The sequence below is a fragment of the Phaethon aethereus genome, assembly GCF_964289735.1.
Source record: "Phaethon aethereus genome assembly, chromosome: Z".
Taxonomy (NCBI): domain Eukaryota; kingdom Metazoa; phylum Chordata; class Aves; order Phaethontiformes; family Phaethontidae; genus Phaethon; species Phaethon aethereus.
Window position 1 is genome coordinate 66,432,776 of NC_138577.1, and position 12,178 is coordinate 66,444,953.

The following is a 12,178-nucleotide window of genomic DNA, read 5'->3' on the forward strand; positions in this document are numbered from 1 at the left end:
CATTTCTCAAGGTGATGTCCAGTAGTAGCCCATTATGCACCAGAAATTGCTTTACAATGTAACCGAGAAACTAAAAACATTGCAGAAATCTAAGGGGAAAGAACACTCTGAAGCAGCAAATGTTAATATTCGTTCATTAAATTTTAGCCTGTTTTTTTATTTAATTGTATACAAAGCTGTGGTAATACCAAATATTTCTTAGCATTTTTTCCTAAAAGTGTTGTTCTTAGTTTTTAAACTGTGCTTAAGGCACCTTCCTTCAGAGGTAGATTTATGTTTCTACCTTTTTTGGTGGGTTCAAACCTGTATGTCCTAGAAGGAAAGGGCTATGCATATTATCTGACAAAACCAAATGGCAATAAGCTTGATTTGTAACGTGGTTTAGTGATCACCATGTTTCACGCAATGGTCAGATCACAAGTATGCCCTGCATACTGCATGCCCATGCAGAGAAACAGTATCGTGAAATCTAGTCTGCCCACAGTTCTCACTGTATGTACGGTCATGGAGGATTAAACGGTGTAATGATTCTTGAAGCCTTTTTTAGCTTTAAAACCTTCATCTCCCCAGTCATAGGGACAGGGACCACAGCCCAGTGTCTGGGAAGCACAATTCCACCACTGCGGGATCTGATTGCCATGCAGGGGGCCATGGAGGTGAAACGCTTGTAGGCCAAGGCTACAAAGGCTGTTGACCTGCCCACCTCCCTCCTTCCCTCCTCTACAGCCTACCTCTCTCTTGCTGAATGCAGGTGACAACAGTTGACAGAACAAGCTTCTGCCACTGTGGCCAATACACAGATTTAAGCACTGACAACCTGGACAGCAGGACAAAACTCCCAAGATAATGGCAGCTCTAATGCTTTTTAGGTGGTGGGGATCCCAGTGAAAAGTCATTTTATAGACACGAGTGTGTATATGCAATGGAGATTTAAAAGAAAAACACCGTGCAAAGAAAGAACACCATAGGAAAACCATTGCCAAGCTAGTATTAACAAAATGAGAACATTTTGTCATTGAGCAACAAAACATGTCTAAGCAATTATTTGTAATAGATTACCTCTTAGAGAGGTACACCTAACTCTCTATCAGCCAGCTTGATGGTAATCGGGAGATAACTCTCCAAAAATCTGTCTTTAGCACTGGATAGCTATTGCATCAAAAGTTTCCTCCATAACTTGACACACCTCATTTACAAAACTTTTTTTTTTTAGCTGAGGAGCTTGTTGAGTCACATTTGTGAGGCTCTGCCAAATTGCTGACTTGCTACTGGACAGTTGCAGTCACAATTTTGAAAGCTGCTACTGAGGAGGCTCCACAGTTGTACTGTTTGAATTTTCTGTAGTCCTTTGTGCATTGTTGTCCTGGTTTCAGCCAGGATAGAGCTGGTTTTCTTCACAGAAGCTAGCGTGAGGGTATGTTTAGGATTTGGGATGAGAAACTGTTGATAATGTGCTGATGTTTTGGGTTGTTGCTAAGCAGTCAAGGACATCCAGCTTCTTGTGCTGGCCTGCTAGCAAGGAGGCTGAGGGTGCACAGGGAGCTGGGAGGGGACACAGCCGGGACAGCTGACCCAGACTGGCCAAAGAGATATTCCCTACCATATGACATCATGCCCAGTACATAAACTGAAGTTAGCCGGGGGGCGGAAATCACTGCTCAGGGACGGGCTGTCAATCGCCAGGTGGTGAGCAATTGCTGTATTGGGCATCACTTGTTCTTGTACATTCCTTTGTTGGTATTATCATTGTTGTTTCTGTCTCTCTGTCCTATTAAACTGTGTTTATCTCAACCCACCAGGTTTTTTTCCTAATTCTCTCCCTCGTCCCACTGTGGGAGGGGGAGTGAGCAAGCAGCTGCATGGTGCTTAGTTGCCGGCTGGGGCTAAACCATGACAATTGTATTCACTTCTGACATAATGAGAGCAAAGACAGAAGACAACAAAACTGCTCATCATTCAAAAGACTGAATAGACAACTAACTTGTTCATCAGTGCCAAATGCCACCCTGTTTCTTTATGAAGCTTCTCCATAACTCTTAACTCTTCCAAGTTTTCATTAATTGTACTTGCAGTTCTTCCCTAGGAATACCACTGTGTTGCACTGCGTCTCAGCACCCTCCTCTTCAGTATTTTGTCATGGGGAGCTGGATCGCTTGGTGGAGCAGAAAAAAAACCAAACATGGATAAATACAGAATAAACACCTTCTTTGTCCTTCCTGCGTGAAGTTTAACTGGTGAGTGCCCTGTGAAATTCAGACAGAATTCAGAGAGTGACCAAACAGTGGAGGCTGGCAGGGACCTCTGGAGGTCATCTGGTCCAAGCCCCTGCTCAAGCAGGGCCACCTAGAGCCACTGGCCCAGGACCATTCCCAGACAGCTTTTGAGTATCTCCAGGGATAGACACTTTACCACCTCCCTGGGAAGTCTGTGACAGTGCTCAGTCACCCTCACAAAGTGAAAGTGTGTTTCCTGATGTTCATGGGGAACTTCCTGTGTTTCAGTCTGTGCACTGCCCATTGCCCCTGGTCCTGTCACTGGGCACCACTGAAAAGAGCCTGGCTCCCTCCTCTTTGCACCCTCCCTTCAGCTATTTATATACATTGATGAGATCCGTCTGAACCTTCTATTGTCCAGTCTGAACAGTCCCAGCTCTCTCAGCCTTTCTTCCTAGAAAAGATGTTCCAGTCTCTTCATCATTTTGGTGGCCCTTTGCTGAACTGTCTTCATTGTGTCCATGACTGTCTTGTACTTAGCCCAGCACTGGCCCCAGCACTGCAGGTATGGCCTCACTAATGCTGAGCAGAGGGGAAGGATCACCTCCCCTGATCTGCTGGCCACAGTCCTCCTAATGCAGCCCAAGACACCACTGGCCACCTTTGCCACAAAAACAAGCTACTGGCTTATGTTCAATTTGGTGTCCACCAGGACCCCCGGGTCCTTTTCTGCCAAGCTGATTTCTAGCTGGGTGGCCCCCAGCATGTATGGTGCCTGGGGTTGTTTCCCCCTAGGTGCAGGACTTTGCAATTCCCCTCGTTGAACTGCATGAGGTCCCTGTCAGAACATTTCTCCAGGCTGTCCAGGTCCCTCTAGATGGCAGCACGACCCTCTGGCATATCAACCCTTCCTCCTTGTTTGGTGTCATCAGCAAACTTGCTGAGGGTGCGCTCTGCCCCATCATCCAGATCATTAATGGGTGCTAAACAGGACTGGACCCAGCATTGATCCGTGCGGCACACAGGTAGTTACTGGCCTCCAATTAGACTTTGTGCCACTAATCAACTCCCTCTGGACTCATCTTTTATTAGTGCCTGTGGTCCATTCAGGGTGTGCATCATCACTGCTGCACTCTCCTATGACCAGCAAGATCACACGCTTCCCAGGCCTGACAGCTGGAGCTGCTTGTGTCTGCCAGACCTCCCCCCATTTTTTCCAAGCACTGCACCAGGCACTGAAGAGGAACAGCACTCCCTGGCGTGGCGTGCAGTGTCACCTTCTGGTCGCTTGTAGTTTATAACAGACACCAGTCAATCTGTCAGCCTGAACCGAATCTGGGCCTGCCTTTCACGTTTCACCCTCCATGTGGTTTCTCTCCGTTTGTATAGGCAGCCCGGCCAGACGGCCCGGCCTCTGCCCCTCACGCGCAGCGAGCTACCACAGCGCTTTCTCAGTACCGGGTTATTCTCGCACAACGTTTCCAGGACGGATGGAAGAGTTTGTGCCTCCACAGATGTGCACGCCATTCCCAACAAGGCCTCCAACCATGGCCCTAAAGCGCATGCGCGGCGGAGGCTGCGCGCGCGGCCCAGCGGCTTGTACGTCGCCCTTCTTTACAGGGTGATGCGCTTTAGAGACAGCATCGCCGGCCAATGGGATTCAGAGAATCTAGAGGATGGGGCGGGATTTCCTGCCAAAGGGGAGGAGGGGTGGGGCTGGTGTGAGGCGGTGGCGGCGGCAGCGGCGACGGTGCTGTCGTTGTCATGGCCGCTGCCGCCACCGCCACGTCTCTGGCTGATAAGGAGAGGTAACGTGGGCCGTGCCCTCCGAGGTCCGAGGCAGCGGCAGGCCCAGCTGCTGCCCTCATGGCGGAGGCTGCGGGCACCTTTCCTTGGAGTGGGGCGCGGCCGGGGGCGCGCTAGGCCGCAGCCGGCGGTGATGGGGCGGGCGGCCCATGCGGCTGGGGACAGCGGGAGGTGGGTGGTGGGTCAGGCCTGCAGCTGTAATAAAAATTTCTGAGTACGTGCGGTAGTGTTGCAATAACACGTCACGTAACGAGGCCACTCGCTGAATTTTATGTAGTTGGCATGCTGAGTTTCTCCCTAACAGTCCTTGTAGCCGTGAGCTGGGACCCGTTCCCAGAGGCAGCAGTCAGGTTTGCAGTCCGCATGCGGTGCAGCCAGGCGAGGAACCGGCAGTGTCGCCTGCCTCCGTGATTCACGGCAGCGGAGGTTTGTGTCGCACCAGGGAAGCTTATTACAATGCATGTGTTGAAGTGGGAGGTTGAGATCTGGCAGTTTCTGATTTTGGAGTGCTTGCAGCTGTATTATCCGGTCATCCTTTTAACGGATCTTTATCATTTCGAGCTCAGAAAGAATAAACTGAGTGAGAGATGGTGGTGGTCAGGCTAGTGTATTGATGGTTGTGAACATCAGTAGCGAGACTGAAAATTTCCTCTGCAGAGCTCTGCCACTTACGCAGAAGTACTAGCTGGCTTGTAAAGAGGGCTGTAGCTAATAGGGGAAAATATCATTGTAAAGGTATTTAGGAGAAGGGTAGTAACAGTTGAGATGACTGAGGTTAGTTTTGGAGGCAGCAAGAGACATTTCCTCAGAGGCAGTAAGGATCAGTGATCCCTGTCGGTCTCCAACGAACTGAATATTAGTCTGCTCCAGATTATTTGCTCACTTCCTCCTTCCCCGTTTTCTTAATGCTGTCATAGCTCCTTATGCAGGTGTAGGCATTCTTCAGCCTCTCCTTGCAGGTCTCAGCTAGCTGTTTTTTTAATATCCATTAAGAAATATAATTGAGGTTCTGTCACTTGTTTTCCTGTGTATGTGCTTGGCAGGTTTAAATCTACTGAAAAATCGTGAGCAATTTTCTAATCATAATTTTTCAGAGGCTTTATAACTTATGCAGATAATGGACTGTTCTGCATGTGAATAGGAAACAAAGAGGCAAATCCTTAGCAAAAAAACCCCATCTTTCTGCTTCTGTGAAGAACTTGGCAATTAGTGTACTACAACTGTACACTTTTCAGAGAAATGTGTATGTTTCCTTCTAGGTTTCAGGAGTTTAAGAAGTGGGCCAAAACATTCTCTTTCAGCCTTCTTTTCTTCAGAAGATAAATAGTGCCATGCTTTGTACATACTGTGCCCCAAAAAGTGGTGTCATGCAAGGAATGTTTCAGCCAAATGGTTATGCTGTGTCCTGGATAACTTAAAATGGGGTTTTGCAACATTTTACTCATCGGTCTAGGGGAAAAAAAATGGTTGTTCCAAGCTGCTGTGGGAACTTTTGTGTTGTAGCCATGAGATTTATTTTTTGTTTTACTAGGAAAATACTGCATAAACAACTAGTGAGTTGATATTACTTACTTAAACTCACTGTTTTCTCTTTTTAGATTCATCTGCATTTATCCAGCATATTTGAATAACAAGAAGACAATAGCAGAAGGAAGAAGGATACCTATAGACAAAGTAAGTTTGTGGATGGCATGGAAATACGATGTTTTGTTTTGTATGCATTAGTGTGTAGAGAGCTGGAAAATAAATCTCAAATCTGTTGATCTTTCCTGTCCACCATGGCAAGCAGCTTGATAACTGGAAATTAACAGTGTATTTGAAGATAACGTAGTGTTGGCATGTGAATTTGGTAGAAGAGCACTGGGCTTAAGTGTCTGCTGTCATGTGAGCAGCACCTTTGGCAAGCAGGTGAACTGATAAGAAACTCAGTGCACTCTACCTCCTACGCAAGTGGTTTGCGAAATTTGAAAGTCATGGAGGAAAGAATAGCTAGCTAATGATTGTGTGCTTGGTGACTGACTGTATATGGCTGTATTCTGTGCCCCGTCCCCTTTGCTGCTGTCAAAGATAGAACTTACAATGCCTGTGGCACATAGGTTTGGTAGTTGTTGCTTTTAGTCAGAAATAGGTTTAGTCATCTCACTGCTTTATAATATTTTCAAAAAGCAGTGTGGGAACATAAGGGCTTTTCTCACTGCTTAGGGTTGGGGTTTTTTTCTGGTAATAGTTAAAAATAAAATCTTTCTTGACCATGCAAGTTGCCAGTCGAAGATCTATCTATGGGAGGAATCTGCCTAGAAAATTGCTGTTCTTTTCTCCTTCAGTCCTTACAATAAGTTTGCTGTTGCTGATTCATGGCTTTTGGGTTTTTTTTTTGTAAATACAATAAATGTGATTTCATCCTAAGCAATTATTTTACTTATTCCCATCCTAATTAATTCTGTCTCCTCTGTTTGTTGTTTCATTGATGTCTTGCATCTTTTTTTGTGTTTTCTAGACTGTAGGAGCGCTCAGAAGTGACTTCTACAGTAGATCTGTCATTATTTGAAGTACCTTCTCTTTCCCCATCTGCTTTTTCTAGTTATATAGGGTGTGAAAGTGCTAACTATTGCTGCATAAGTAGTTCAAAATTGAAAAATAATTAGCTGTAATACATTGTTTCAACAGGCTGTTGAAAATCCCACATCTACAGAAATCCAAGACGTATGTGCAGCAGTTGGATTCAACGTGCTATTAGAGGTAATTTAAAAAACAAAACAAAACAAAAAAAAGACCAACAACAAACCACACACATGCCTCCCCACCAGTCTTGGTATGAGTCTCTGTTCTTCGTCCATTCTATCTTATCTTACAGACAGGGTAAATTGCAATTGAGAAATTTTTGTAATCAGCCAAGATATTTGCTTGCTTTGAGAAATAACTGACCAAAATGATGAATTATATGTTGGAAAACTTAATGCAAGGCAAGAATAACCTGGATCTCTGAGATGATGCCACTTTTTAAGCTTACAAACAGATTACTTTTACTTAACTATCATTCTGAGAAGACTACCCTAGATGCTTAAAAGTGTGTTAGAATAAAAGCTGATTTTGCAAGCTGCAACTCTGCAAATTAAGCTTTTAAAAAAGCATATTTTTAATGAAAGGTGATTACCTTTTGGAATGACTGTCCTGTAGCAATACGATTCTGATGCTTGAAATCTTCAGGGCCCTTTAGAGTTATGTTTTAGCCAGAGAATGTTAATTTTTTACTGCAATACCTGCTTGGTCTTTAAATAGTTTAAGTTCATTACTTTTTTGTTAGGGCATGAGCCTGGGTTTGTAGAGAAGAAACTTTTTGCAATTCATTTTCTAAAGTAATTATTAATCTAAATTCTCTAGTAAAGGAAGTTACAGAAAATTCAACAGTATTTTAAGTCCTCACCTAAGAGTGTGACTGGTAGCCAAAAACCAGTATAATATCACTTTGCTTTTCAGACGAAGTCAAATATATTCCTGTTAGTGCACACCAGCCTGTGAAATAGCCAGTACTAGTAAGAAACCTGTAACATTTTAACAAAAATTAAGGCTATGAGTATCCAAAAGCAGTGGGCCTCAGACTGTGACCTGCTGACATACTGTCTCTAGCTGTCCAGAAGGGTTTGTGGCTGTGGAGATGAAACAAAAACCTATGTCACTGTGGTCCAGAAAGGTCGGGATGTAGAAGAGTCCCTGTGGCAGGTTCCTCGCTAAATTGTTCAGTACGAGTAGTTGGTTGCAGCAGTGCTGCTGAAAAAGCTAAGACTAGCTTTGAATACTACTGCAGTGGCTAAATGGTGGGTGAAACTGCTGGAGAGCTATGGTTATGGTTTGCATATGTTCAGAAGAATTCCAGGCTGCTATGACTTTGATTGCCTGACAAATTTTGCAGAAAATTATTCCGGTACTTATCATAATAAGTTTCTCCTTTTGTCTGACAGAAAAATAAGATGTATCCTAGAGAGTGGAACAGAGATGTGCAGTACAGAGGTAGAGTACGAATCCAGCTCAAACAAGATGATGGCAACCCTTGTTTACCTCAGTTTCCAACACGTGAGTAGAGTACCTGGGTTAGGCACTTCATCTGTTACTAAAACAGGAAGACTTTGCTTATTTTGTTATGTTACCAGCTTGTTTAATTAGATTTACTATTACAAATTTTACAACTTTACGTTAAATCTGTTTGCGTGTATAAGTCAACCAAATCAAGTTGGTGTGTGAGCAGTGAGTGGAGTTTGTAAAATGCTGTTGTCTTTAATCCTGCTGTTTATTCAGCACTTGAATTGGAGGAGTTTGTGAGGAGTGTTGTGTTATTGCTATGTTGAACAAAGCAGCCATTCAGTTTTGGCTTACTGTTTTGTTGACAGTCAAAACAGGTTATCGTATGAAAATGGCTAAATTCCACCTTTTTCTTATGTTACATACATCATCTAGTCATCAGTATCGGTGCCAAATTGATAAAATACAATACTGACTTCAGTTTTCTACTGGCCTTTTTTTTAAATTAACAATGGAGCAGCTCCCTTTAACTAATTAACAAGAATAGTTCATCTTGAATGGCAAGTAATTTAGGCTTCTGCATTTTTCCTGATGAGTAATCAGTATGTAAAAGGGAAACAAATATAAATGTGAAGGAAAGAGCAAGGAGAATACTGAATCTAGAGTAGCGTAAGAGTGTTGTTGGTCAGAAAGAAATTATTTAAAACGATACTCCTGCTGGAAGACAGCAGTGCCTTCTTAAAAAATTCATGTAGCTTTTGCCTGGTCATTCTGTCTCAGGTATTTTTAGGCCATTAAAAGATGAAGGGAAAGAGTAATAGGAAGGATGTAGGTATTTTGGAGATTGTCAGGTTATGTGCCAGTTGCAGTCTGCTGTGACATTTATCCGTCCTGCACTTTTTTAAAATTAAAAAAAAAAAGTTTGTTAAGCGTTTTTCACAAGCTGCTAGCTACACAGGGGAAGGAAGCAGAACTCCTAGGCTTTTATGTAGAGTTCAACAAAAATCTAAAGTGCAACTGAAGTTTCTAACTTTGAAAATGATGCAAATGTTCTTAACACTGCAGGCATGCATTGATCTCTCCCTGTATTTTTAGGTAAATCAGTGATGCTGTATGCTGCAGAAACCATTCCCAAACTGAAAACAAGAACCCAAAAGATGGGAGGGAATGATCAAAGTCTTCAGCAAGGAGAGGGAGGCAAGAAAGGGAAAGGGAAGAAAAAGAAATGACTTCACATCTGGAGCAATTGTTACATCACATAGTCAGTTGTACTATGACAAGTGTGGATGGACGGATTACTTGCTGCAACTTTGAAGTGAAAGATAGAAGCCAGAAATAAATAGGAGAAGCTGAATAGAATGGCTTGCTTTTCTTGGAACTGGAATGCATGTAGCTGCCTTGCATCTGTGTAACAATAAATCTTGTCTTCACACCCAACCTGCAAGTCTGAAGCTAGCACCTGCTTTTAGAAGATGAAGTACGTAAGGAAATGGGTTATGTGGGAGAATTATTCTTTTTAGGAGAAATATGCAGCTTTTGATAAATAAATAAATAAATATTCTTATGCAGACTAGATACATGAAAACTGGTTGCCTTAGTAAACTATTTATCCATGCTAGGGAAGTGATTGTTTTAATTCTGGAGGGTCTTTGTCACTAATAGAAAAATGTAAATCAATGAAGTTATGGCTCTCTAAACATACCTTGCTAATAATCTTTCACCAGTGTCAAATGTACTAATAAAGGTGACATGTTAATTTTTAAAGGTGACATGTTGATTTTAAACTGTCAAGTGTGCTAATAAAGGTAACATGTTGATTTTAAACTGTCAAGTGTGCTAATAAAGGTAACATGTTGATTTTTACAAAACATAATTTTATAGAATGCTTTTTCTTTAAGTTTTTTGGTTTTTCCTCCATAGCCTGTTGTAAAGAAGTCAGTGACAAATACTGTAAGGGTAATATTGTAAAGTTTTAAAATAATTTGAAAAAAAATAGCTCCCTTTTTGTCTCTTGTAAAATATGGGATACTATATTATCCTTTTTTTTGTGGTTGCTAGAGAGCTTAGGAAATGTAACTTTGTTTTCTACCTGTCAAATACCATTTCAGATGTCTGAGGCTTGCAATATCTGGTAACTTACATTAAAAAAAAAAAATTTAATCCACAGACGGGGACAGAAAGTTACTTGGAGAAGATGAGTTAGTTAGAATAGCTGTCCAGTAGAAACACTCCTTTGAAGTAATTAGGAAATGTACTGTGCAAGTTAAATGAGGGATAGTTTAGTATAAGGAGACTGAAAAAGAAGCAGCCATAGCTGTTTCTAGTCTAAAAACAAAAATCCTGCATGAGTTTTCTAATCCTTACTGTATAAAAACAAAGTCAGTTGAATGCTTTCACAGATGACTGTGAAACTTCACCAGAAGAAAGCTATCAGATTATTTTTGATAAATTTTTCATGTTGCAATATTCTCTTTTAGAATTTGTCTTGTTTGTCTATCAGGTATGCTATTCACAGAATCATTAAGGTTGGAAAAGACCTTTAAGAACATCAAGTCCAATGATCAACCCAACACCACCATGCCCACTAAACCCTGTCCTGAAGTGCCATGTCCACATGTTTTTTTGAACACTTCAGTGATGGTGACTCCACCACCTCCCTGGGCAGCCTGTTCCAATGCTTGACCACTCTCTCAGCAAAGAAATTCTTCCTAATACCCAGTCTAAGTCTCCCCTGGTGCAACTTAAGGCCATTTCCTCTTGTTCTGTCACTAGTTGCTTGGGAGAAGAGACCAACACCCACGTTGCCACAACCCCGTTTCAGGTAGTTGTAGAGAGTGATACGGTCTCCCCTCAGCCTCCTCCAGACTGAACAACCCCAGTTCCCTCAGCTGCTCCTCATAAGTCTTGTGCTCCAGACCCCTCACCAGCTTTGTTGCCCTTCTCTGGACACACTCCAACACCTCAATGCCCTTCTTGTAGTGAGGGGCCCAAAACTGAGCACAGGATTCGAGGTGCAGCTTCACCAGGGCCGAGTACAAGGGCACGATCACTTCCCTACTCCTGCTGGCCACACTACTGATACAGGCCAGGATGCTCTTGGCCACCTTGGCCACCTGGGCGTGCTGCTGGCTCACATTCAGCTGGCTGTCAACCAGCACCCCCAGGTCCTTTTCTGCTGGGCAGCTCTCCAGCCACTCCTCCCCAAGCCTGTATTTTTGCATGGGGTTGTTGTGGCCAAAGTGCAGGACCCAGCTCTTGGCCTTATTAAACCTCATACAGTTAACCTCAGCCTATCGATCCAGCCTGTCCAGATCCCTCTGCAGAGCCCTCCTACCCTCCAGCAGATCAACACTCCCACCCAGCTTGGTGTCATCTGCAAACTTACTGAGGGAGCACTCGATCTCCTCATCCAGATCATCAATAAAGATATTGAACAAGACCGGCCCCAGAACCGAGCCCTGGGGAACACCGCTTGTGACCGGCCGCCAGCTGGATTTAACGCTGTTCACCACAACTCTCTGAGCTCAGCCATCCAGCCAGTTCTTTACCCAGCAAAGAGTAAACCTGTCTAAGCCACGAGCCGCCAGTTTCTCCAGGAGAATGTTGTGGGAGACACTGTCAAAGGCTTTACTAAAGTCCGGGTAGACAACATCCACAGCCTTTCCCTCATCCATTAGGTGGGTCCCCTGGTTATAGAAGATCAACGGCATCATCAAACATTTTAAAGTTAAACAGCATTGAAGACATATTTAGACATTTATTTACTATGGTGAAGTAATGAAACTTGGTAAAGTTCCTTTGTCAGTGTGGCTCTTGTGTTGCATTGTTAACCTTGTGCTACCTTCGTTAAAGGAGGAGGATGTGTTGTCATTCTCACTGCAGCTGTACCAAATTCAAAAGCCGCCATGACAAAGTTCCTCAGGCCAAGCCCTGCACCAGTGTGAGAGGAGCTGTATGTAGGCTCTAAAATAGAATGGCTTAGGCAAAGAAATGCTGTGTTCTAAGGCTGTAATTGACCGTGGTCATATACAAATGTCTTCAGGTTTTTCCTGCTGATATAACAGTTTACACAAGCTACCTTTGGAGTGTGTGGTCTTGAAAACACAAAGATTTTGAGAACTTAGTTAAATAGTTTCTATGGG

General features: G+C 43.3%; 1 protein-coding gene across 1 annotated transcript; it reads left to right on the forward strand.

Annotated features, from left to right (window-relative positions):
- Positions 1-3,977: 3,977 nt before the first annotated feature.
- Positions 3,978-9,265, forward strand: SRP19 (signal recognition particle 19; the record flags this gene model as incomplete). The annotated part of the gene is made up of 5 exons (XM_082013493.1): positions 3,978-4,021; positions 5,618-5,693; positions 6,687-6,758; positions 7,979-8,090; positions 9,132-9,265. The coding sequence occupies 5 exons, from the start codon at positions 3,978-3,980 to the stop codon at positions 9,263-9,265; spliced, it is 438 nt and encodes a 145-aa protein (XP_081869619.1).
- Between the last annotated feature and the right edge of the window lie 2,913 nt (positions 9,266-12,178).